Source organism: Podarcis melisellensis, assembly GCF_964234715.1.
Source record: "Podarcis melisellensis genome assembly, chromosome: 8".
In the NCBI taxonomy this organism is placed as follows: Eukaryota; Metazoa; Chordata; class Lepidosauria; order Squamata; family Lacertidae; genus Podarcis; species Podarcis melisellensis.
The window spans coordinates 37,946,514-37,974,174 of NC_138540.1; the positions used below are offsets into that span (position 1 = coordinate 37,946,514).

The following is a 27,661-nucleotide window of genomic DNA, read 5'->3' on the forward strand; positions in this document are numbered from 1 at the left end:
TTTAATCTGGCCACTGGGGTGCAGTCTAAACAGATCAAGGGACCTATATATACCTATGCACGTGACCCAGAGCTTCCTCTTTCGGCTCATGCATTGGAACACCCACCCACCTCTCCCTATATTTAGGGTATTTTGCGATTGACCTTGTTATGTCATTGTGCGTCATCTGTCATTGGGACAGGGGCACGGCAGGAATTTTCCCCACTTGGCTGATTGGCTGTTGCCATTTGGGTTTCATTTGCCGCATAGCAAATCATCACAACTTGTAAGGTTGTAGATAGGCACTGGTTCAGGTGATAGGGATGGGAGAACAGTCTCGCCATCCCTATGTGAAGGAATCCAGGGACTCAACTTGGTTTGGTCAACCCCCGAGAAGGGGTTGTGCCCATGCCTGAGTCCAAGGGAGCATCTGGGGAGTAGACATAGTCTGTTCCCAGGCTTTCCACCTACCTCAGGTGTTCACCCTTGGCTAACCTATGATAGAGCTCTGGGTCAGCATTACCTGCAAGGGTGCAGGGAGATAGTCGAACTACAACTTTTGCAACCACTCAGTTTTTGTAATCAATAAAGTTATGGCCTAAATTTTGCCAAAAACCAAAACTAAAATTTGAGTCAAATGTGTGTTTATTTAGGGGGGAGGTCTCTGGGTCTGAACACACAAACAGTGAACTGTTTGTCAAGATCAGGTCTCATCAAGGGGTCTGAAAAACATAGAAGTAAAAACAAAAAGAAAGTAATGCACAGCTCAGTTTGATGTCAGGACTGGTCATCTAGGTTTCCTCGGCCATGTTCAGTGGTGAGCTAGTAATCAATTTCAGGCAGTATACTCAGGGATTGTTGCAAAGGACGCTGGACTAGGTGGATCTCTTTTTGCTCCATCAAGGCATTTCTTGTGTCTTTAAGCAAAAATGCATACTCAAGTGGGTCACTTTTCACAGGTTTTGCCTTAGCTGTGAAAATACCCTGAATATACACTCTTGCTTTAGAGTAGGGGTGTGGAACCTCTGGCCCAGAAGGGTAAATTCATCCCTCCAAGCCCAAGACCCTAAAATGAGCCTGTTGGATCAGGCCTATGGCCCATCTAGTCCAGCATCCTTTTCTCATAGTGGAGAGAACTTTAAGAAAATGAAAGCTAAGAGTTCAGCCCCCCCCCAGTGGTGTTGCAAATGCTCCCATGAATTTGTTGCCCTGGGCAAAGTGCACTATTTGTTCTCTCATAAATACATCTCATTTCCCCTCCCAGAGCTACAATACTCAGAGTGATTTAAACAGTCAATTCCTCTTGCCAGGGGACTCTGGAAATGGTAGCTTGGTGAGGCAAATAGAGGGTTAGGATCCTAAGAATTGTAGTTTGTAGTGCTCTGGGGGGAAATAGGGGTCTCATTACAACTCTCAGCAGCCTTAGCAAATTACATTTCCCAGGACTCTGGGGTTGGGGGGCATGGCTGTTTAATGGAGTATGATACAGCTTTATATACATGGTATAGATGGAGCCTTAGAGACCTCTGACAAAAATATATATATATGGTATATGGTCATTAGGGATGCAAACTAAACCCAAGACCCTTAGATTGCCCTCTATTGTGGATTCAAATTTTCCTTTTTGAGCTGTATTGAAAGTCCACTCTTTATGTCGCTGTTAAAAGGACATGAAGCCTAAACAGGAAACAGAATTTAAAAGAATGTGAAATGCCTTGATGAGATGTGCCCACTTTGTTTTCAATCTTGGTCTTTAAGATGGAGCCAGAAAAAACAAACACCCTACTCTTAAACACATGACGTAGAAACCATATCTCTATAGATATTGTTCAGAGATTTTCTCCTCTCCTGGGGGAAAACTCAGCAAAATAATTCCCCAGTTTTCACCACCCACAAATTTGCATGTGGAAAATAACAGGTTCAAACCCTCTCATGCAGCTGTTTCAAGCTTAAGATATGGCAGAAGGGAATTGCTTTCAGAGTTATGAAGCTGGGCAAAGGAAGCTGAGAGGCATGCTGGAACAGAGAGGCAATGGGGACACATTCTTCAAAAATAGACCCCAGAAGTTATCTCAAAACTAGAACAGTGATTAGGGACATAGCTCAGTGGTAGAATATCTGATTGGCATGCAGAAGGTGCATCTCCAGGTAGAGATGGGAGAGACACCTGGAGAAACCCTGGAGAGCCGCTGCCAATAGACTGACCAGGTATAACGATGCCTCCTATGTTTTCATGGACCAATTACATGTGAGTTTTGGTATGCACAGCTGTATATGTGAAGGCTTCCACTTCGAAGTCGTTTCTGTCAGCACATGGATTCAGGGGCACAGCCTTACAGCTGTGAATCAGACTATAAAAGTGTCCCTCCAAACTTCTGATTTAAATTTTTTTTATCCATATAACCCAAATAACAAAACAGAACTTAATGAGACAAACACATCCAAACCAAACCAAACCAAAACAAAACAAACCAAGGTTAATGTGGGATGTTACATTTGCAAGAAGAAAATGATAAAGCTGTTCTTGGCTGTTTTTATCTACAACACAGCCTTCCCCATTTCCCCCGTGCCCTAGATCAGGCCTTCATTCCGTTTCATATCTTTAGGCACAAAGCAAAAACATTCCACTTCTCCAAGGCGTTCAGCTAATTAAACAATCTATGGTCTTTTAAACTGTGTGAAGGGGTTATTGTGTGTTACTGTAGTATGTATTCTTGTGTTGTTATATTGAAAACTGCCCTATGATCCTCAGATGAAGGGTGGTATATAAATTTAATAAATAACAACTACTACTACTACTAATGGCAAAACCATTATGAACATTCGTTAGACCTCTAACCCTCCAGATGTTGTTAGACACCAACTCCCATCAGCCCCAGCCAGCATGGCCAAGAGTCAGGGAAGATGGAAGTTGTAGTCCAGTAACATCTGAAATGTGCTAGATTAGAGACGGTGGGAGAAAACAGCTGCTTTTATTTTTATTATTTGTTTTTAGTACTATGTGGCATTTGATTATGCCTGTTGAAGCTTATCAAAATAATGAGGGGAAATGGTTAAAGGTTTAAAGGTAATAAATGATCCCATGGTTCTAAAACTGGTCAATGTATTTGTTTGTCTTCTAAAAAGAAAACACATTAATACTACAATGTGAAATAGATTGTTAAACAAATAATCTTTGCTGAGAGGGAAATTGCTCCATCCCTGTGTTGTGAGGCCAACTTGAGTAAGGAGCACCACTTTCCGGACTTCTCTCTTGCGTTATCTTTTTGATACAACTATAGAGGAAATAATAGAAAATACTACACGTCTATTTCCACTTCCACTGCCATAATTACTGCCTAGATCAAATAATAGAGACCTATGGGTGGGTGTGGGTGTGTTGCAATAGACAGCCACTTAGTATTTTACATTGTGCCTTGGCTAGTAACAATCATGAATTTTGTGCCATTTAATAACACAGACTGAAAGGGGGCTCAAAGATAATGAAACTGAAGCATCCACTAGGTCCCACAGATGTGTCAGCAGCAATCCACAAACAGTGGTATCAATGGCTACAAGAGGATCTGAATCGTCAGTTGCTCCATCCTGAATACAGCATTCAGACTCAGGAAACTTATTTCCATTGTTGAGTGGGTTCAGGGGAACAAAGGGACACAGGAAGCTGACTCATACTCAGTCAAACTATTGGTTCTTCCAGCTCAGTCCTGACTGGCAGCAGCTCTCAAAGACTGCAGATAGGGTTCTCTTCCAGCCCTTCCAGGAGATATCAGGGGTTTAGCTTGCCCCCTGGTTACTTTTTTCTCCCCTGAAAAGTAGATGGAGGAGATGGAGGAGGATGGAAGAAGGACACTCTTTCCCACTTCCACTTTCATCTCTATGTGTTTTTCAAGGTTCAGGTTAATTCTGTTAGATAAAACTTTTATCAAGATCTCTTGAAAGCAAAGTTTGTGTGCAGGTTCAATCATGCTTCTTGTCCCCAGGAAAAGTGGCTGATCTGGGGCAGAGGAAAAATAAGTGGCTAGAGGCAGTGGTGTCCACAATACTCACGCAAAAATATGCATGTGCCCCCATGCCAAAAAATGATTGGTGGGGCATGACTTAGGCTCCCTTCAGATGGAGCCTAGTGGAGCGGTTGGCAACAAGTCATTGATGCAGTAAGAGTGCATTTAGTGGTAGAGTAATGCTGGATACGGGTGGCGCTGTGGTGTAAACCACTGAGACTAGGGCTTGCCGATCGGAAGGTCGGCGGTTCGAATCCCTGCAACAGGGTGAGCTCCCATTGTTCAGTCCCAGCTTCTGCCAACCCAGCAGTTCGAAAGCATGTCAAAGTGCAAGTAGATAAATAGGTACCGCTCTGGCGGGAAGGTAAACAGTGTTTCCGTGCACTGCTCTGGTTTCACCAGAAGCAGCTTATTCATGCTGGCCACATGACCCGGAAAAACTGTCTACAGACAAACGCCGGCTCCCTCAGCCAGTAAAGCAAGATGAGCGCTACAACCCCAGAGTCGTTCATGACTGGACTTAACTGTCAGGAGTCCTTTACCTTTTTTTTTTTTAATGCTGGATTGCCCACATATCAATCAGCTTTATTAGTCTTCCTGTAATGTTTCCCGAATGTTACGAGGTTATTGTTGCCTTGAGCTACAAAAGTGGGGGAAATGCACAAACCCAGGACAACTGTGGTATAAAATGTTGCAGGGTTTGAGCAGGAAGCTACAGGGCATGCACCAATTGTAAATGAAGCAGCTTGGCCACCCTAAATTTTAGCAGGTTCAAATGGTAATCAAAGTGAGATTGTGTATAAAAAAGTGAGATTGTATATAAAAAAGTGAGATTGTGTATAACTATTGTGATGACCAATGCTCCCCCCAGGGTACGCAAGGGTACTCAGTACCAGCACCTTGGGGGGGGGGGTGTTGTTGTTAAAAAGTGTGACACTTACTGTAACAACTTCATGGTGAGTACTGGCACCTGTTTCTCTAGAAAAAAAGCACTGGTGACAACCATCACAAGCACAAATCATCATGAATGCATATTTAAAGGGATGTCAGAAGAGCTCCTTAAATACATCCCAGAGCAACTGCAAACTGTTTTCCAAAAGTCAGAGCCACAAGGAGCTCCAAACTTACTCATAAAATTCAGCTGCAGGAGTTATCTTGTACTTGGAATAAGTGGTTCCAGCGGCAAATGTTGAGGCATTGATGAGTTTGGGGTCTATGCAGTTAGGGCTGTTCCAGGGGTTGCCACACTTCGTCCAGGGAAGCTCCTCCAGTGTGAAGGATGCAAACAGATAATACAGAGACCAAGCTATGATAACGTTGTAGTAGAAACCCACGTATAGAGCTATGAGTATCACAGCATAGCCTACACCTGAAGACAAAGGAAAACCAGATTACACATGAAGCTGTAAGTCACATTAGGTTCATCTTCCTAGTGAGGGCTAGAAGAGGGTGCCATTGCTCATCACCCCAACCAACTATTTGCCAAATATTATTAACAATAACAATTTCTCACCAAGGTGTTTGGTGGGAAAGGGAAGCACCCTTTCATTCAGGGTGGGGTACATAGGCTGGTCAATCAAGGCACAGCCTTTGTGTTTCCCTGCTTTGTTGTATTTCTGACCATATGGATGCCAAATTTAATTAAGAAATTGAGTTGGAAGGGATCTTGAAAGTAATCAAGTCCAGCCCTCTGCTCAAAGCAGGATCTGCAATGCAGGGTGCAATTGCAGCAACCCTGAGAGATGAGTTGTCCAGTCTCTGCTTAAATACCTACAGCAGAAAATCGCGAGCCTTTTACTTGAAAGGTAGGGGAGAAATCACCATAATTAAAACAAGCAACCCAAATACTTATGCTAATTACAAAAAATAGCTAACATATTGTGAGAACAATTTAATTAACTTTTTAAGGAAAGTGCAGTGAATTATTGTAAACTATAAATGCAAATAATTCATAGCATAGTTCTTCGCTTGGATTTTTATAGCAGGGTCATGTTATTAATAATAATAATAATAATTTATTATTTATACCCCGCCCATCTGGCTGAGTTTCCCCAGCCACTCTGGGCGGCTCCCAATCAGTGTTAAAAACAGTACAGCATTACATATTAAAAACTTCCCTGAACAGGGCTGCCTTAAGATGTCTTCTGAATGTCAGGTAATTCTTTATCTCTTTGACATCTGATGGGAGGGCGTTCCACAGGGCGGGCGCCACTACCGAGAAGGCCCTCTGTCTGGTTCCCTGTAGCCTCACTTCTCGCAATGACGGAACCGCCAGAAGGCCCTCGGCACTGGATCTCAGTGTCCGGGCTGAACGATGGGGGTGGAGACGCTCCTTCAGGTATACAGGACCGAGGCCGTTTAGGGCTTTAAAGGTCAGCACCAACACTTTGAATCGTGCTCGGAAACGTACTGGGAGCCAGTGCAGATCTCTCAGAACCGGTGTTATGTGGTCCCGGCGGCCACTCCCAGTCACCAGTCTAGCTGCCGCATTCTGGATTAATTGCAGTTTCCGGGTCACCTTCAAAGGTAGCCCCACGTAGAGCGCGTTGCAGTAGTCCAAGCGTGAGATAACTAGAGCATGCACCACTCTGGCGAGACTTACTACTACTACTACTACTACTATTATTATTATTATTATTATTATTATTATTATTATTATTATTATTATTTCTGCATTTCCTCCCAAAGGTGCCCAGCTACTGAAATATACACAAATTCCAATAGTAGAAAGTAATAGCAACTTTTGAAAGGCTCTTGCAAAGGTAATCTGTGACCTGTATGTTGGAATATTTGACAACATTTAACAGTAGTGAAACAAACAGGAGTAAACTGATGATCTGACTGGTTAATTGATTGGCTTGTCAATCCTAGCAAAAATGTGTACAAAAGTAGTGTAAACCCAAACTGAAAATCCAGAATAGCACCCTTGGGGTATATTATTCTAGCATGTCATTAGAGTAAATTTGAGAAGCAAATCTGGACACAGCCTGCTATTTACAACAGCTGGGTGACACCCAAGTGGTTGAAGGCAGCCTTCTTATTCCAACATTTGAATGAATACTTCCACAGTGATTGCAGGGTACAGTCCTGGTGCCAAACACGGCGGGCTCACATCATTACCACCAAGTCCCAGATTTTACAGCACTGCCATTTATAGCTAATATTAGCCTGTTGTGTTTAATGTCTGTTTGCTTTCTGGTCCAAAGGGTCTTTCCAGGTGCAGCAAACTAAAATTAGCCAACTTCTCTCTCTCCCTCTCCATCCCCCCAATTAGAAGTGTTTTTAACTAATTAGAAATAAACTGTTGGCTTATCATCGCCACTAAAGATTCAAATTCATGAAAAACCATGAAAATGAGAGCTCTGGAGCAGGTTGCAGCCCATGACACCCAAAGCTAGAGCTTTGAACCAAGCTCTGTCCAAGGCTTTCCCACTATCAGCATTTCATCAACGGCTACATTTTTACTCTGGGTCCAAATGTACTAGAATTTAAATGGCAACACACAGAGATCCACCATGGCTGTTCCTATTGTTCAGGTGAGGCAGGCAACACCAGATTGCTAACTTGGGGGTGTTGTGGAAAAAACAGAAATCTGAGAGTGAGTCAGTGAGACAAAATTCTCATGGGGAAAGTTCTAGATTAAAAATGAGGCAGGTGGGAAAAGATGGCAGAAAGAGGAGTGACCCTACCTTTCAGGTAGATAAACAACTACCTGACATTTAGAAGACATCTGAAGGCAGCCCTGTTCAGGGAAGTTTTTAATGTGTGACATTTTAATCTATTTTTAATCTTTGTTGGAAGCCACCCAGAGTGGCTGGGGAAACACAGCCAGATGGGCAGGGTACAAATTATTATTATTATTATTATTATTATTATTATTATTATTATTATTATTATCAGATGCAGTTTTAGGGCAGCCTGGCCAGTTCTTCTGTGTTGGGTACTGAGTGGATAGAAGCACTTGCCCAGCTATGGGAAAGAAGCTTGAGGTCTCTGGCAGGGGCCTAGAGTCCTCTCACCTCCTTCACCAAGCTTAGTTACCACTTCCCTCTAGGCTTCCCTCTAGGATCCTGCCAGAGCCTCCCACCTCCATCCCAAAGCCTGGCATTGCATGAGGGCTGCAGGGGTGGTGCACCAAATTTTGGCCTAGCTCAGGGTGAGGTTGCACCAGACTCCACCCCTGTTGTTGTTTTCACTTTTGCTACCAGTTTTGCAACGGTGGCAGCCAGCGGCGTAGCGTGGGTTATCAGCACCCGGGGCAAGGCAAGTAATTTGCGCCCCCTAACCCGGGGCAAGGCAAGTACAGTAATTTACTCTCCCAAGCAGCAGCAGCGAGGCTTCTCTTTCCCCCGCGCTCTGCCGGAGCTGCCTCTTTTCTTTCCTTTTTCCCCTTTCTCCAAGGCTTTTCGCTTTCTCTCCTTAATTGATTCCCCCTCCACACCGCGGCGTTTCCTGGCTGCTTCCCCCCCCTTCCCCTCTCTCTCCTCCTCGCTCTGCTTGCCTTGCCCTGCCCTGCCTGAGGGCGCCCTGAGGAGACTCCGCTCTCCTTTTTGACCAGGCGAGGTGGGGAAAAGGGGGGAAAGTCTCTTCCCACCCCCTCGCCAGACTCCCTGCTCGGCTCGGCTCAAATTACCATAAAGCTCCTCTCCCTCCGCTTCGCCAAGCTGTCAAAGCCCGGCAGCAGCGGCAACGGCAGCAGCAGGCGCAGCCAGACCCCCGCCAGCCAGCCCGCCCGCCCGCCCGGCTTCCTCTCCTTTTTTTGCCCGCAACAGAAGGCTTCGCTCTCCCCCTTCCGTGACCTCCTCGCCAAGCCGAGCGAGTGCGGGCTCCCTAACGCGTGGATTTTAGTAGGGGCAGAGAGCTGCTAGTGCGAGTGCGCCCCCCGCCCATGTTGCGCCCAGTGCGGCCGGCACCCCTGGCACCCCCCACGCTACGCCACTGGCGGCAGCAAAAGAACAGAGGAGCCTCCTGGATGAGACCAATGTGCCATCTAATCCAGCATACTTATAATAATTCACTACAGTTTTATTAAAGACTCGTTTGTTTTGGAGATTCATGCAGACCTGTTGATGAGCACGGCATCTTTTGGTTGTTAGTAAGGTGGATGCTTTGGGGCAGGGATACTTCATCAGCATTTGCCCAGATATTTTTAGACTTGTCAAATAGCTAGCACTTTCCCTGGAGGAACCTTTTTTAAAATCTCCTATATATCGTCATGCAAAATGGTGTCTATCTTCCTGCTATATCTGCTTTCACCAACTTGGTGCCCTCCAGATGTTTGGGAATACAACTCCTGTCAGCCTCGGCCAGTGCACCATTGCTGGCTGGGGCTGATGGAAATTGTAGTGCAAAAACATCTGGAAGGCACCAAGTTACTGAAGGCTGCCCTAAAGTCTATTTTTTTGCTGATGAGCAATAAAGGCATTAGTGACAAGTGACTCTCAAAATACAGATGTTAGCTATTCTGGCCTTGCCAAAAACTTTCAATGCAAGCCTCGGAGATGTGTTCAATATCAAGAAACTCCAGAAGATATTGCAAATGTATTAAGCAGAAAGCCTGGGATTTACCTTTAAAAAGTGGGCAGATTTTCCATACGGTAGCAGCCCCTTCTCTGTTATATTGGCCCAAAGCTAGTTCCATGTAGAATAAGGGCATCCCAGCAATGACGAGGAAGAGTATGTAAGGTATGAGGAAGGCACCTGGAAACAGAAGCACCGAGACAGAGATCAACCAAGCTCCAACTCTACAATTCTTTGCTTCTACTTATGCAACCCATTTTAACCTAGTCAGGCAATGCTTCCTGGGCTGAATCTAGACATATATAAAAAAGCACTATGAAAACGCTCTTTTAAAAGAAAGTTTTAAAATATATGTTGAATTTGCCATTAGCTCACCATCGTCATCTAGTGACTCATTTGTATAATAATGCACTTAAAGGTAAAGGGACCCCTGACCATTAGGTCCAGTCGTGGCCGACCCTGGGGTTGCGGCGCTCATCTCGCTTTACTGGCCAAGGGAGCCGGCGTACAGTTTCTGGGTCATGTGGCCAGCATGACTAAGCCGCTTCTGGCGAACCGGAGCAGCACACGGAAACGCTGTGGCTTAACCCACAGCGCCACCCACACCCCTTAATAATGCACTTAAAACACACTTAAAATGTTGTTTGCAGCTGTACAGCTGAGTCCCTGGATTCCCTTCCTGCATCCCACACCATTTTCCACTGCAGAAACCTTGCATTGTCTCCCCCCCCAACTTTTAAACTGCCCATTTGCTAAGCTTTGTGTGGCTGGACAGTGTTCAATGCACTGAGCAACATTCCAGTTGTGTGATATAATATAATGTTTTAGTGTGTGTGTGTGTGTGTGTGTGTGTGTGTGTGTGTGTATACAGCAATAGCTACAACACTTGGCTGAGTAAATCCATCTCCGTGATACAGTCTCTCTGGGAAAGCAAATGCATTCTCTCATCAGGACACGGCTAATTTAAATATCAAAGTGTAACAAGCGTTAATGGGGGATGTTCAAGATCAAATAAAATAAGAAGCAGGCAGATTGCATGCATCCATTTGGGGAGTTGATAGACACTGTGGTACAAAACAAAGAAGCCCAACAACAACAACCTCCACCCCAAGGCCCCTCTGAGGTACTGATAACCAGAGCATCTTCCAAAAATCTTTTCTGTCACACTATAAGCTCAGAACAATACCATGCCTGGCAACCCTGAAATCACTAGTTGAGAGTTTGTTTTTACCTGATTTTATAATGTTTATTATTATTATTATTATTATTATTATTATTATTATTATTATTAGGTTTGGTGGCCGGGTAACCTTCTGGAGCAAGGGTGGGGCATAGCTGTTTTAAATTGCTTTTATGTAGTGTTTAATGCTGTAAACCCATCCTGGGACTTCAGGGTGAAGGAAGGTAATCAATAAATTAACGATAGCTTGAATAAATAAATCAGTGCAAAGAATACACCCACTTAAGAGATTTTTAACATATTAAAGCTGTCAAGCAATGCTTTTAAACAAATAAATTAAAGCTGGAGAGAGGCTGGATTTGCAAAGGCATTTCTTTCTTTCTTTCTTTCTTTCTTTCTTTCTTTCTTTCTTTCTTCCTTCCTTCCTTCCTTCCTTCCTTCCTTCCTTCCTTCCTTCCTTCCTTCCTTTCTTCCTTCCTTCCTTCCTTCCTTTCTTTCTTTCTTAAAGTCAGATCTTCAAAATGTTTTAATACTTTCTTTTTTTAGCTCACTCCTCCTTGATTGTCAGAGTGAAAAAACCCAAATAAGCAAACAGGCTTCCAGACAACCATTCTGAAAGGAGCACATTCTAGAGAGGAAAGAGAAAATAGCTTCTTAGAAAAGGGTCAAGAGGGGCAGAGAGAAGGATCACTGAGAGCCACTGCACACTAAGGTGAAGAAAAGTGCTTTAAAACATCTGAAATAAGCTACGTGTGTCTTTCAAGAGGATTAATGCAGAAGCCAATAGGAGGTAGATGATTGAAAATTCTGCCTAGAGCAGGATCAAACAAAAAACACAAATGTCTCAAGATTACACTTAAGGCTCTTATCACTGTGCCACAATCAACTGTGTTTTAATTCACAAGTGGTGTTTCTGCAGCCAAGCAACTGAAGCAGAAAGTGCCTCTACCTTCCAAGGTTGTAGCAGGAGAAGAGTTGTCACACAGCTCCATGGTAGAGAATCTGCTTTTCATGCAGAAGCTCTCAAGATCAATCATGGGCATCTCCAGGTTGGACTGGGGTGGGGGGCATGGCCTGAAACCCTGGACAGCCCCTGCTCTAGTTAGTGTTGACATCATAGAAGCAGAAGGCTCAATAGTGTAGCTCAGTACAGGATGACTTCCTATGTTCCCTGTGGCTAAAGTAAGGTTACCAGATGTCCCCGTTTCCCGGGGACAGTCCCCAGATTTACAAATCAGTCCCCATACAAAATCCATTGAAGTTGAAAAGCGTCCCCCAATTCATTGGAAAAAAATCTGGCAATCTTAGGCTAAGAGCAGTACTTTTTTTGAGCCAGAGCGCACTGGAGCACAGTCCCGGCACCTTTTCTCTCCCCCCCCCCATCCCAAAGAAGTGCATTATATATACATATGAAAAGGGAAACAAAAATCAATCTCTGCCTGTCCCTTCAGCAGCCGCTGGGTCAGCCTTTCCGAGAGATTTGAAGCACCGCTACCACTGCTGTCTGAGTTTTCCACCCACCACCACCTCATTCTGCTTTATTGCCACCTCCCTCCCTCCTTATTTTTTATGGTTTGGTTTTCTGCCCAAGAGGTGCTTGTGAGATTTTCTGCTCTAGGTTAAATCATCCCCTTGTCCTCCCCTCCAGCCCCCTCCCCCCGCTTCCCCTGCTTTCTCTATCTCCCTCTCATTCCTGACTCCCCTTCTCTCTCCCTCCTAGAGGCTGGTTGGCTCTGACTTGGCAGCCCCTGCCCACTCCCTCTGCCCGCCTCTGCCTCCCATCAAGAAACCTGCTGCCACCACCACGATCAGATATTGATCACTGTGACCACAGCAGCAGCCCGCCATGGAAGGGGTTAACAGCAGGGGGGTAAGAGCGAGGCAGGAGCAAGGCAGGGGAGAGGGGGCAGTTCTAAAGCCTTTTTTTTCTATAAAAAAGCACTGGCACTTCACCAAGCTATACGTGAAGAAGTACTACCTTAGTCCATTGTCAGTCTGTGAATTCCCCAATAGGTTTCTTACTAGAGAAAAGTAAAAACTGTCCATTTCTTCCATGTCATGCATAATTTCATACACCTCTATCATGCCCCACCCTTTCCCCCTCAATTATAAAAGCCCCAAATGCTGCAACCCTTTCTCAGAGGACCATTTTCCCACCCCTGTCAATGACAAAGTGAGTGCTTGCATCATAACACAGATAAAGAGTCTGTGGCCCTCCAGAGTCATGTTGATGTTGCTTCAGCAAGCACCAGCTTTAGACTAAGCCTTACGCGGAGGCAGCAGGTCTTAGAGACTCTAAGCAAGAAAAGCATTTGCATGGAATGCAGGCCCTAGAATACGTTGACAAGATGAGCCCATGGTACTAGTGCCCCTCTGGAACAAGGATGTCACGTTGCTGCCCCTCAAATGCATCTCCTAGTGGTCCAGCAATAAAACTGCTAGTGTATTTGCAGCGTCTGGAATGGTTTCAAACTGGACGGGAGCCATTGCAGAAGGTTCAAGTCTCCCTGACACCGTCTAAGTAAGCAACAGCTGAAACAGGATGCATCCCTTAAAGTGAAGAGTCACAACATACACATATTTGTAAAGCCATTCCCCCTAACAGAATGCATTTTTGTATGTTCACTTACATATGCATTTGTATGCAGACTTTACCCTACTATATCCATTTTCTGAACACATGACTTGACTAGAGAAAAGCATTGCCAAATTCCAAAAACTGAATTTCAAAAGATGACTGTCTTTCATTATACGCATTGTCATGGAAAGTGCAAAATAGGTAACTCCACCTGATTTAGGCAAACTAAATCAAATTTCTCCCATATTCTTGACCTGAGAAATCACTTTACCCTATATATCTCCACTCAGCCACTTCCACATTTCTAAGAACACCATATGGCAGCATCCACACCCTGAAACTCATTGTACTCTTTTCTGCACCTGATAACCATTTTTGTTTAGGCAAGTTTCTCCAGACATGTGAAACACTAGCAGACACGCACTTTAGTCTGGTTTTTAGCTCATCGTGGACTTCAATCTTTTTGGAATGGTTAAAGTCATTTTAACTCTCTCTTTTTTTAGTGATGTTTGTTTTATTATTTATGTAAAACACTTTTAGGTTGTTGTTTTCTGTCATTCAAGCAGTATACAGATTTTGTGAAATAAGCAACCCATGAAGCTGTAGCAGGTACACAACCGGAGATCATAACGGATTTAAGTACAGATAAAGTTCAAAGATGGGAGCTTCAAGGTGTCCCTCAGCTTTGATCTGTGGCAACAGTGAGCCTCTTTGGACACCCACCTTAAGGTCTCATAGGAAGGTGCTCATAGGAAGGTTTACACAGCCGTGCAATTAATGATATCAGTGTAATATTTCAGTTCCTTCAGCCACGGCTGACCTCTCCACCCCAGGAAGAGCTGTGATTCCCAATGTTGGCAAAAAAAGTCCTGCAGAGATGCAAATCGCATCCAGCTGCTCCCTTTTGATCCTGCAATCTCTTCCGAATGCTTTGACAGAGCACTTCCTACCCTTGTTATTCCAAACCATGTGACTGTTATTTGACATCAAAGTGTTCATTTACAAGTCTTATCCTGAAAAGCTGAAGTGTGCAAGATGAGACACTGTAAGGGAGAAATTATACCCCGCCGCCCCACCTGGCACACACACACATTTTCACATCTTGTAACAGTGGTCATAAACCTCAGGTGTTTTGTTTTTTTTAAATAGTCTGTTTCCCTTCCAAATTAAACATACATAGTGCCCTGTAAAGGTGGAAATTCTGCTTTCAAGATTTCACAGCCTTTTAAGAAATAGTTCTTGCTCTGCAATTTCATCCAGCGGGGAGCGGTGCTTGTTACAACAATATGTAAAGTATAAAATGATACAACAGAAAATGAGCTTTAACTGAATCTGTTTTTTCTCTGCATACAAAGCAGGTATCCATTCTCTGAATGATACAGAAATTGTTCACTGGATAAAAGAAGCATCCATGCTGCTTATGAAAACAAAGCATTCTGCATAGCTCCAAACTTTGCAGGCGTTTACTTCAGCAGAAGCTACCCCAAATAAAACAACAACAAAAACAAACACCAGGTCAGATCTGCTGCCCTTTATGTCTGGAGGAGCAGCCACAGGTCCAGTGACTCAGTTTAGCTCTGCTTTGGTTGAAGAAGAGCTTTCTTTTATCCGTCCTGAATCTTCCAACATTCAGCTTCATTGCATGTCCATGAGCTCTAGTGATATGAGAGGAACTTTTCTTTATCCAGTTTTACCACAATACGTCTATCATATCACCTCTTACTTGTCTTTTCTCTAAATGTTGCAGCCTTTTTAAACCTGGGTCTCTCTGGGCCCCTCTTTGAAAGGGCTAGAGAGTCACACTTGTTGCTCTGCCTACTTATTACTGCTGGACCTGCCCACCTTTGGGCTCCAGCCCCACCTATCATGGGCATACTTCTGAGGGAAAGGGAAAAGGCTCCACACCCATTTTTACTCTGAAAGTAATACCGCACCAAAAGCTGAAGAGAACTCCAATCTAATTGGATTGCGTTTATTCACAAACCTATTCCACATTTCTTCTGTCATGGCTTTTCCAAGTAGCCTCAGACACAGAACAAGACCTGGTTAGCTTCAGCACAGGGGTTGCATCATTTGCCTTGAACTGAAGGCTGAAATTCAGCTCTACGGGATCAGGGAGATTTCATTCTGTGGTACACGTGAAGGTCTGACCAACTAAATATGATGTACAGATGATTTAATCTAGATGGCTGGTGTTTAAAACTAGTGCTCAGCAGATTTGTCCTTTTCCCAGCTGTAAAGTACATGTTTACGATTCCAGAGAGGACTTTCTCAAACTGGTGCCTTCCAGATGACTGGGGCTACAACCCTTCAGTCTCAGCCAGCACCACTGAGTAGTCCAAATATTTAGAAGGCGCCAGGTTGGGAAAACGTGTACCAAATATTTTGTACTACAAAAAAATAAAAATAAAGAAAGACTCCTGAAAATATCTACTTGACTTCTTCAGGAGCTGGTAATATGTAACATGTACATTTATATACGTTGTATGTTAATTATTATTTTAAAGTTACATGGCTCCACCTTGTGGCCTGAAGAAAATAATATATATATTTGAGGCTCCCCCAAATGAAAGGGACTGAACACATAACAGAAGAGTGAATCCTCTCACACTGCTAATGATTCCCTCCCCCCCTCTTCTTAGGCAGCATTTTCTTCATTCTATAGAAAATCATCAGGGAAGCTTTGATCACAGCTCTGTGAGCAAGAGGAGAGCCCCACTCAAAGAAACATCTCAGGCCCTAATCCGCAAGCCAAGGAAACACGTGAGTTGGGCAGCTGTGTGAGTTCAGTGCAGCAGTGAGATAAGGCCGGGACAGACTATCCTCACCTCACCATTTCATGACCCAGGCACCAAATAAAATTATCTCAATAAACAGCAATAACTGGTATGCTGGTAGATTGCCGAATGTATTGTGCAGAATGTCCCTGATGGATAGAGGTTGTGGGCATGTGCCTAGTGAAACAAAGGAAGCTGCCTTATACTGAGTCATACCATTGGCCACCTAGCTCAGTATTGTCTACAACGACAGGCTGTGGCTCTTTAGGCTTTCATTCAGGTAAGCTCTAGCCCCACCTGGATATAAGAACATAAGACGAGCCCTGCTGGATTGGGCCAATGGCCCATCTAGTCCATTATCCTGTTCTCACAGTGGTCAACCAGGTGCTTGAGGAGAAATATGCAAGCAGGACCTGAACACAAGAGTACTCTCCCCTGTGGTTTTCAATGACTGGTATTCGGAAGCACATGGAGATACAGCAAGGTGGTCCAATGTGTGGCCCCAAGGCCTTTCTTGGTGGCCCTCGGCAACATTTGACAACCCCAGCACAGCCCTCAAGCAGAGCCGTCTTTCCCATTGGTCTTAGTGGTTCGTTGTGCCAGGGCGCCGGCCTCTCAGGGGCGCCCTAGTGAGTGGGGGAGCTGTGCGGCTTTGCCGGCAGCCTCCCCTTTCCCTGCAAGCCCACCAGCTGATCCCCGCCACCTATATGCCTGGAGAGTGTGCAGCTTCCCTCCCAAGCCTCTGCAGGAGGAGAGCAAACCCCACAGAGGCTTAGGACCCCAAGCCTCTCCATCTGCTAAAGACAGCCCTGCTCCCGGTCATTGTCCTCCTTCTGCTTCCTGGCGAAAGGCGGTGTGCAGCCTTCCTGGGCTGCCTTCTCGGGTGCCCTGATGCCAGAGAGCATGTCCTCTGGCACATTTTCCTGCTTGATCATGGCCACCACGCCGGGGATCGGGGTGGTGGGGAGGCAGAGGACATTTTCCACCGCCCCCTCCCTTGTTTTGGAGGGGCGCCAGAGGGATCTTTGCCCCACGGCACCGGCTATGCTTAAGACGGCCCTGCCCTCAAGCACGGTGCTGGGCTTTGGGAAAGAGACACGGGGCTGTGGCAGGGTTCAAGGGTCCTCCTGCCTCCTTCCCAAAGCCTAGTTAGTGCTTTCCCAGCTTTGGGAAGGCAGTGCAAGGGCTGGGGAAAGTGTTCATTAACACACACACCCCGGTGCAATAAGGCAGTGTGCCCCCTGTGGGTTCTGTGTCAAAGTACTCTGGTTGCCCACTTGGTATGAAAAGTTGGGCCACCCTGAGACAGAGCTTAGCCATCATGGCTGGTAGCCATGACACTGGTGTCAGGAAAAGATGCCTGGATCTGGTACGTGCTGGGGAGCATTTTGGGACAAGCCAGGACTATACAAAGAAGAAGGGTTCTGTGTGAACCAGAATGGAAACAGATTGTTGGACATGACAGCCAAAATTCTGGCAGAGCAACTTTCAGAAAACTGACAGTAGATGAGGAGTCTCCGGTTCAGGGTAAATCATCCACAAGGGATGAGGGTTTAATTGTTTAGGATGGTGCAAATGGGAGTGGTGTAGAACTAGGGAATCAGCGTGCACAAGGGGGACATGACAGCAATTCGAGGAATACAAAGCACGATAGAACAAAGTGAACATGTCAAAGACTTTTGGAGAGAAAAACACTGTAAATACTGAAAGCATTTATATGCTAATGCTAGAAGCCTCCAAACCAAGATGGGTAAGATGGAGTTCTTCAAATGAGAGCATATATATTATAGGCAGAAAGCAAGAAAGGAGAACCTACAACTTGCAGGCCAAATTTGTCCCACGAGGCTGCAGTTTTCCCCAGTCCTTGCACTTCCCAAGCACTGGGCATATGGTTTGCAAAACACCTTGCACTGCACTTTCCAAGTGCCCAACAACCAGCTGGCAGTTGAGCGCTTATCAAATACTCAGCAAAGGACTTCAACAGGTGGGCAGGATAATGCACATGTCATAACTATGTCAGATGATTGACAGGTGAGCTGTCGGACCTCCCTTCCAAAGTTCCAAGGAAGCAGAAAGTCAGAATAAATATACAGAGTTGTTGTTACTTTTGTTTTACAATGAAGGGATGTATAAAGTAGGATCCCCACCCCCCTCAAAGAATCACTTCTGGAACCTGTGCGTTGTAACTTTTTCATAAATGCCCTGGAGTTAGGGGCAAGTAGCAAAACAGCCAAGTTTCCTGGTGGCACCAAATTGATCAGGGTGGTCTGAGGAAAAATGAGATTATGGGGAGCTCCAAAAGGAGCTCTCCAAACTGCTCTTTCCCCCAGTAGTTTACCGTTCGACTAGTGTGCGGCATGCAGTTTCTACAGGAAGCGGTTCAAGACACAGCAGGCGTAGATTGGGCTCTTATTTCCATCAGCTAAGAATAGCTCTCCAGTAGCAAAAAAGATTCCCCGTATTACACACATGCCAGCAGAGCAGAGTACCAACCAACGAACAATAGAATGATCGTGGAACAATAGGAAGGCTTTTGACACATGTCAAGTGAATGGCTTTGTGATTTGCCAGAGTGCTTTGCATATATATATATATATATATATATATATATATATATATGCATATATATATATGCATACACACACACACACACACACACACACACAGTATCAAGGCAGAGAAAGATAGGCACATATGATGTATGGACACCCATAAGTGTGTGCCTGGGTGAGCAATTCAGATCACCCCCATCCCAAGAATGGGGAACCCTGTTCATCCCAAAGGCCATATTCATTTCTGGGTAAACTTCTGAACTCCATATCTCAGAGATCGGCAGAGCCAGAGACAAGTGGACACAGCAACAAATGTAAATTCTAACCTTTGTACAGGAGGCTAGTTTCTACACACACTCACTGCTATAACCTCCATCCAGGGAAGCAGGAGGTGTTATCAGAGTCCAAGGACACACTGACATGTGGCCCCTGGAAGGTTGCCCAGGTGGAAATGTGACCCTCGGGTTGACCTTTTACCCCACCCCTATTTTGCTATACTTTAATGTTCTGTATCACATTATTACATGGAGTGCATTGAAATATGTAGTTCCCCATTTGAAATTCGAACTGGGACAGTCTAGAAAGAGCTGCACCATCCAGCGCCACTGACCATGCGTCTCAGCTTAAAATCTTGTGGAGCAGGAGCATCCTTGTTAAGATTTGCATGCATTTTGGAGCATGAAAGATTCACAGTTGCTCAAAGACCATCTAGTGCACCATTAGCATTAAATTATTCCCAGTCTAGGCAGAGAGGCAACTCAGTATTTGCTCCATATTTTGGGGTTCCTTGAGCAAATAAATAAATAAATAATAATAATAATAAATTAAATTGCTTGTACTCTCCACACTACAACCCAAGAGAGAGCAAAGTTAAGTGGAGCCTCCTCCTCCTCCTCCTCCTCGAACTTCTTACAACTCACAGACTTGCAAAGAGCAAGGATAAAGATGAGAAGCAACACAAGTGAGGCTCTAGGGGTCTCAGAGAATTCAGATGAAAACAGAAAAGGGAGTGAAAACTGCAAATGCCCATGATATGCTATTCTATGGGTGGTATGCAACACTAGTCCTACTCAGAGTAGACCTTATGAAATTCCCATATTTACACAAATCTTATGTGCCATTGAATCTAATGCACACCTCTCTTTTCAAAACCTTGAAACCAAAAAAGTATTTGCCAAGTCAGAGGGTGTTTTTCAAGCTTGCAATCAAATCTAATGCACCATCAAATCTAATGCACACCCTAATTTCCGCGACGTAATTTGGCCAAAAAAGGTGCGCATTACATTTGAGCATTGCTTTTTTTGGGGGGGGACGTAGGGGTACGCATACCCCTAAACATTTCATGAATCTAAACATTGACCTCATTGAGGGGCAGTATTTCAATATGAGTAGGAAAATGAGAGTACCCCTAAACATTTTTAAAAGAAAAAAAAGCACTGCATTTGAGTAAATACGGCAATCATAATGTTCATTAACTTCAGTGGGTATGCTCTGTGCCACCCTAACACTGAATGCTACCCGATGCCTGGAACTAATATCAAACATGTGAATGCAATTTACGTTTGCCATTGTTGTTGCTTTCAGTTTGCACAATCATATGTAATTGATTACATTCCTCCCTTTGCATTGTGTTTCCTTTGCCCTGAAATGAACAGGGTGGAACAATGTCACGAATTACATAAAGTACATAAGTTGCACAATTTTTCTGCAGCAGACACTGATATGAAAAAGGTTGGCTTTGGTGGAAGATGAACTGCAGCAGAATGGAAACCACGCTGCATGCAATGAATACAGGGCAGAGCAGAAAAAAATGTGTTTTGCTATCCTTAGTCAACAGCATGGCTGCTTCTGGTGCGAAGGCCCTGACAGGTTCCCAGCAGTGCCAGCTCCCAACACTGGCCTTGCATAGCCCAGACAACCCATAATGTCTTCCCTTTTACAAAGAAAATGGACTTTTACATTCACCTTTGTCATGCTTTGGGGAGAATTACTGCAAGAGCTAGTAGAGATAAGCCGTCTGCACAAAGGACGCCCTGTGCCAGAACTCTCATCCATGACCTTCCCAGGGCAAATGATAAATAAATAAATCACCAGAGAACAAAGCCCCAGAATGCAGGAAATGATGTGTGTGTGTGTGTGTGTGTGTGTGTGTGTGTGTGTGTGTGTTTAAATATCCTTATGCTACTACTTGGGGAATCAGGCCAAATCTTTTAAACCCAGGTGGTTGAAGTTAAAGCATCCGGCGTTTGTGCATGAAAATGAAAGACCCAAATTCATGGGTTGACTGGTAGAGCGCTTTAATCTGATATATCTGCAACTTCAAAATGACAATGGGCCCAGGGCTTGCTTAGGTGTGGGGTTGTCAGAGCAAGTCACCAGAGGACTTGTAGGGATAACCACAGCTATCTAGATGAGGGAATAATCATTCTAATGCCTATGACTGGTTTGGATGTCCATGCATATTACTTAACTTGGGAAAGATATTTATTTATTGGCTTGTTGACACATGTTGCACTGAACACAGGTACATGCTGACCCTACACACAAATTTGTGTGGAAGAGTGTACACGTGCTGATTTGTACAGCTCAACTACTGTGTATAAAGGTATAGAAATTGTACACCAGTTGCACATTGCATGTGAATAACTGAACGAGTATACAGATCAATTATTTTGTGCAGAGGTACACAGACTGCTCATGCATTGAGTGTAATATGTGGACAAGATTATAGCCTGAGGGTTCTGGTGACCCACATATAACTGGTTCAGATATGGGTGTCCATCACATGTCAATGGTTACATAAAGCTATGTGGTACATGTGTGTGTGTGAGAGAGAGAGAGAGAGAGAAAGAAAGAAAGAAAGAAAGAAAGAAAGAGAACAAAACAAAAGTTCCTATCACCCCATGATTTCAAAACAAAGCTTTTCAGCCAAGTCAGTTCACAAGTTCAGCCATCAGACATTAAATGAACAGGAATCATACGCAGGGCAAGCAAGTGATGTCCTCCTTGTGTGAATGGCACATGACAAATTTGCCAAACACTCTTCAGTTTCAGAACGTTAACATTATGTTGCATTTGTAACCAGAAACATAAGCAAGTGTAAGTAAACTTGAACAAAGCAAGTTTTCTGACTGGAAACTGTTTTCTGGGCCCTAAAACATAAGCTCTAGGAGGCTAGTTCCATCCCTTGCAATTCTAATTTATACCTATCAAAACTCACTGTAAAAAACATTATTGTAAAGGTTTGCAGAAGCAGGCCCATTTAGTTCATTGACTCATCTAGCTCAATTAGGTCCATCTAGCATTTCCAAGCCCTACTCAGAGATACTGGGGATTGAACCTGGGACCTTCTGCATGCAAAGCAGATGCTCTTCCACCAAGCTATGGGGAATGCACATTCACCTATCCCCTTTGAGTTCTATTTTCCACTGCAACTTTCAATGAGTCAGCTTACATTGTGGAGGGCATATCTATAACGTCTACCTTCTGCTTGAGAACTTCCGCTTATATTGGTCCACTCTGAATCACCGCACACGGCTACAGATATTCTGTGCTATGAACTTTTGCAATACCACTCCAAATCCTGTTGCAGACATTCCTATAACGTACTTTGCCTATATTAAAGGTAAAGGGACTCCTGACCAATAGGTCCAGTCATGACTGACTCTGGGGTTTCGGCACTCATCTCGCTTTATTGGCCGAAGGAGTCGGTGTACAGCTTCTGGGTCATGTGGCCAGCATGACTGAGCTGCTTCTGGCGAACCAGAGCAGCGCATGGAAACACCGTTTACCTTCCCGCTGGAGCGGTACCTATTTATCTACTTGCACTTTGACGTGCTTTTGAACTGCTAGGTTGGCAGGAGCAGGGACGGAGCAACGGGAGCTCACCCCGTCATGGGGATTTGAACCGCCGACCTTCTGATCAGCAAGTCCTAGGCTCTGTGGTTTAACCCACAGCGCCACCTGTGTCCCTATATTGCCTATATTGCTCTGTGTTTATTGCATGTTGACTAAAACTCAATAAAAATCATTTATTAAAAAGCAAGAAGTATGTTTAGCTACTGTTTTATAATCTGGCAACCAAGTGGTCCAGGCTTCATAGCATAGCTGTGTCTTCTGTTGCTGGTTCCCTTGTAGCCAAACGTCTACCCCAGTCTTGCCAAGAGTTCTCCATCTGTTTGCCATGCTCTCTGTTCCTCCAGCATGGAACTGGCAGATTCCCAAAGATGGAGTTACTCCAGCAAGCATGCAGAAGGCATCTTGTTGTCAAAAGCAAGTCCAATTAGACAGACACTAGAAGGACTGGGCCTCCTGTGTGTACACAGCCTTATATAAACCAGTCCCTTGAACTATCTTGCTGAGCACCACCTACTCTGACTGGCAGCAGTTCTCTGGGGCTTCAGACAAGGCACATACCCAGCCCCACCTGGAAATGTTGTGGACTGAACCTGGGACCTTTGGAATACAAGGCAGAAGCTCTACCACTGAGCAACAGCTCCTCTCCTTAAGGAGAAGCACCTTTATCCAGTGCCAGATTTACATATAAGCTAAACAAGCTATAGCTTAGGGCCCCACTCTCTTGGGGCCCCCAAAAAATTTTTAAGGAAAAAGAAACCTGGATCTAGTTTCCAAAATATAAGACAAAAAAGAAATAAAATAAAACCTACAAACAGCAACAGTGTTTTGCGTTGTGTAGGTTCCTATGATGTAAGTAATGGGCCCCACCTGCTAGCCTGCTCTCTAAAATATCCCTGGTTTGCTCATTATGAGTCTTTGTAAACTGTGTTTCTAAAGGAACTTTTGTTATCGCCAAATGCCAATGTGTTTGCATTATTAAGTTTGTTATGAATAAAAAAATCATTTTAAGTTAGAGCTTAATAATTATTTCACTATTGATATACTTCGTCTTTATTGTATTTCAGTTCAATAATTACTTTGATAAAATACATATTTTGTTATGTGCAAATGGCTTCAGATACCTATTAGGTCCATAAATTACCATATAGCATATATTCAACACACACAAAAAAAAAAACAGCGACAATTTGTTGTTGACAAAGGACAGCTGGACATATAAAGGACCCCATTACCTTCAGTAGCTTAGGGCCTCATGAAACCTAAATCCAGCCCTGCCTTTATCCCTTTTATCTGTTGACCAGATGAAATCTGAACTGTCCTAATTCATTGCTCTGCACCTGGTTGCGCTGTGACAAATTTACACAGCTGTCAAATCATGCAACTCTGCACAACTGCCTAGTCCTCATGGTTCCCTGCAGTTTCTGCAATGAAGGGGAGTTCTTGTTCAAGTGGAATGGCAGCAGGGAGCGCATGTCCCTGACATAGACTGCACACACACAACACATTTAAAGCGCCCCACAAGAAAAAGTCACCAAAAAACCCCATGAAAACTATGGTTTCTTAAGGGTGCTGTGCAGTGTAGCTCTGTGAGGTACAAACTACAGTTTCCAGGATTATTAGCCAGGAGGCTGGCAGATGTGTTTTCCATGTATGGTGTGTATGCAGCCACAGATACATAGCCATGGAAATGGAATCTTAAATTAATCTTAAATCTAGCAGTGGTGAACAAATGGGTGCATGAGCTGTTGGGTGAGCCACAACTATTAGCCCTGATGGCTAATTGGAATTAAGAGGCAGTATCTACTGAACACCAGTTGCTGAGAGGGCCCAGCAGGGGACTGACGTGGGAAAGAGGAGGGTGGGCTAGATGGGTCCTTGATGTGATCCAGCAAACCCTTTTGCATGTCAGAGAAGCTTGGAAATCACAAGAAGTTCATCCAAATTTAAATACAACAAGGCGGAAAAGTTTGGATAGGCCAAACTTCCCAAATCTGCACATACACACATCAGACCACCTGCAAATTGTCGAGGCCTTGGCAGACCACTTGGAATATATATATATATATATATATATATATATATATATATATATATATATATATATATATATATACTTTTACACGGGAAGACACCCGAGGACACCAAAACCTGCATATATATATATATATATATATATATTCCCTGTTTGTAGTATTGGATTGCATTGCAATCCAAATCCAATAGAATTCTATGGAATTTAAATAGCGATTGTTTTTTAGAGACACACCACAGGCCACATGCATGAAGCTTGTGCACCACTGGTGATTGGAAGACCACAGTTTAGGAGTCCCTGGGGTAGTAACTTCACAGGGACGGGGGGGTTCTGTACACAGCCCTACACTGATCACTGGGCGACTGGATTTGATCCACTCTCAAAATAAGTCAAGCTTCTCTGGGACAGCCACGGTGGGTGGATTGGTGCACATCTATTTCACAAAAAACAAAGTTCTGATTTAGCAGCCTTTCTGTATTTTCTTTAGGATAGATCTACCACATCAATCAGTAGAGGATTGTTGCACCTCAAGTGATGGCTATGCAAAAGTAGTGGACCTGGGTTCAAATCCTACTTAAGATACTGGCTGAGCTTGGGCTGATCACTCACTCAGCCTAACCCACCTCACAGGGTTGTTGTGTGAACAAAGGAAGGGGTGGAGAAGAGACCTCTCTACACTGTATTGAGCTCCTTGGAGGAAGAAAGGGATAAAAATGTAATCATTAATATAACAATCATCAAAAGCAATCTGAGTATTTGTTTCATGACCCAAAATACACAATTCTCTTTGAAAGCACAGCAGATCACCCATTCAGAGTCATCAGGCAATGAGACACTGACTAGAGTGCAGGGAATGAATCAGCCCCAAGATGCTGGGAAATTTTGAAGTCCTGGACCTGTATAGAAATGTTCATCATAGTCAGTTTGTAACTCAGCTCTCTCCCTCTTTCATAGTCAAGGAAAACAGAAGTGCTTATAACAGCTTGCCCTTTCCACCAACTGCTCCCATTACACTCCCCTTTAATCTGCAAAGAGTTTCATACTGCAATCCTAAACACAAGCTGTAGTCCTTAACACACTTATCAGTGGGGCAAGACTCAGTGGGAATCACTACTATGTTGCTAGCTTCACCGAACTTAGCGGGTCTCACTTCTGAGTAAACATGCATATAGGATGACACTTTCAAGCCGTAACCCCTTGCACCTTTCAAGTAAAGTGTGCATCAGCTGGGACTGTCAAGGTTAGATCCTATAATAAATAATAATAATTTTTTATTTATACCCCACCCTCCCCGGCCAAGACTGGGCTCAAGGCAGCTAACACTGAATATAAATACAGTAAAAACATTAAAACACACACACAAAACAGTTGATTAAAATATAAGTTAGAATACAGTTTAAAATGCACAGTTAGCAGTAGTACAAGGAGCATGAAGTGCTGGATTCAAATTTCTACTCGTCCAGTGAAGTTCTAGGAGATCCCAAGCCAACCCTGTCACTCAATATAATTTTTTTAAAAAAGAGGAGGTGGTGGTGTTTACTTCCTTGACACTGTTTGGAAGAAGGGAAATGAAGAGGTGTGAAGGATAAGCAAATAAATGAACTCTAAGTAAGCAACCGTGTTTCAGATCAGGGTGCCCCCGTGTTCTTTACTATGGCCACCCTCATAACAACCCTAGGAGGTAGATTCCTGCTATTTCCCTTCTCCTGGTAGGAACTGAGGGTGGGAGCATGCGACTTGCTAAGGGCCTTCGTGTGCATCGAGGGAGGGCACAGTGGGGCAAGAACCTGCCTTCCACTCCTTGGCTTCCAAACCTTCTCCTAACCATTCGCGTCAAACTTCCACAGGCTAGTCGGATCGGTTATGCTATGGAGAAACACAAAGATGCAGAAGAGAAGATCGTATGTGTACAGGAGAGAGATTGAGAGAGAGAGAGGAGAGACTTCTCTTACCTCCTCCGTTTTTATAGCAGAGATAGGGAAATCTCCACACGTTGGCCAGATCCACCGAGAACCCGATGACCGAGAGGAGGAAGTCGATCTTCTTGCCCCACGTCTCCCGCTCTGGCTCCGCGGCAGTGGGACTGTAGCGCGGGCTACGGGTCTCCAGAAGGTTGCTGCTGGTGTACTGTACGCCGTTCTGCTCTTTCACCAGGAGAAGCTCCACGTCCTTCTTTTGGAGCGGCGGGTCAGAGCAGTCCCGCAAGGGCGCCACCGCCGAGTCCCTCTGCTCGGGCTGGCTCAGGGACTTGGTCATTGTCGCCTTGAGACGTCCAAGAGGAGAGAGAAAGAGGGAGGGGGAAAGACACACACACACCGAGAGAGAAAGAGAAGCTCAGCGTGGGAGAGCGGAGGGGCGAAGCGCGAGTGGGAGGCGAGGCAGACTGGCGAGAAGTGGGAGCGAACGGAAGCGCCCCCTTCGTCTTCTCCCCCGGAGCGCGCAAGGGCGCTCTTGGCGAGGGCTCTCCAAGAGCGCAGCGCAAAAACGCGCCTCGGAGAAAGGAGGCGGTGAGGGAGGAGGGCATGCAAATGAGGCGGGTGTGTGAGGAAAAATGGAAAAAGCAGCGATTCGCTTTCCTGACAGCCTTCCCCAGTTTTTTATTATTAATAAAAAAAAAGGAAAACCCTAGCTCGCCTCCTCCACCTTGGGGGCCAAACTAAACCGGCCCCTGATTCCAGGCGCCGCCGCCGTGCACCGTCTGCGCCTTCTTCTTCTCGCCAGCGGAGCGGACCCTCCTCCTTGTCGCCCATCCCTGCTCCGCACCAAGCAGGTGGCCACGGAAGGGCACAAGGCAACGGTACTCCTGGGAGTCAGAGTAACTCTCCCGCCTCTGTTAGCTTCCCACCCTCAATTGGGGACTCACCGCTTTACCCAAGGCGCACAGTCGCACGTCGAGGCGGAGAGGGGAGGGAAGGGATGTTGCTCATATTGCTCACCTAAGCTAAGTGCCAGAGAGAGAGATTCTTTAGGCACACAGATAGAATGTTCAGCGTGGATTCTAGAATCGTGGACATCGATTAATAGACACAATTCGGACTGCCTACTCTTGCCTTCAGACGAGTGTCCCCCCCCCGTTGCTCAGGGATATCTCGTTGCCTCCCAGTCCCAGCCCACACACTTCTGCACACTTCTTCTAGATCAGGGATGGGGCACCTGCAGGGCTCCAGCTGTGGTTGGACTCCAA

General features: G+C 44.8%; 1 protein-coding gene across 1 annotated transcript in view; it reads right to left on the reverse strand.

Annotated features, from left to right (window-relative positions):
* The window catches only part of SLC6A2 (solute carrier family 6 member 2), a 55,819-nt gene extending 28,375 nt beyond the window's left edge, over positions 1–27,444 (reverse strand). Inside the window, exons 1-4 of the mRNA XM_081924053.1 lie at positions 27,341–27,444; positions 26,430–26,739; positions 9,549–9,680; positions 5,109–5,349 (exon numbers count right to left, since the gene is read on the reverse strand). Of these exons, the coding sequence (XP_081780179.1) occupies positions 5,109–5,349; positions 9,549–9,680; positions 26,430–26,733 (677 nt within the window). The 5' untranslated portion in view covers positions 26,734–26,739; positions 27,341–27,444. The remainder of the gene's footprint in view (positions 1–5,108; positions 5,350–9,548; positions 9,681–26,429; positions 26,740–27,340) is intronic.
* Positions 27,445–27,661: the final 217 nt, after the last annotated feature.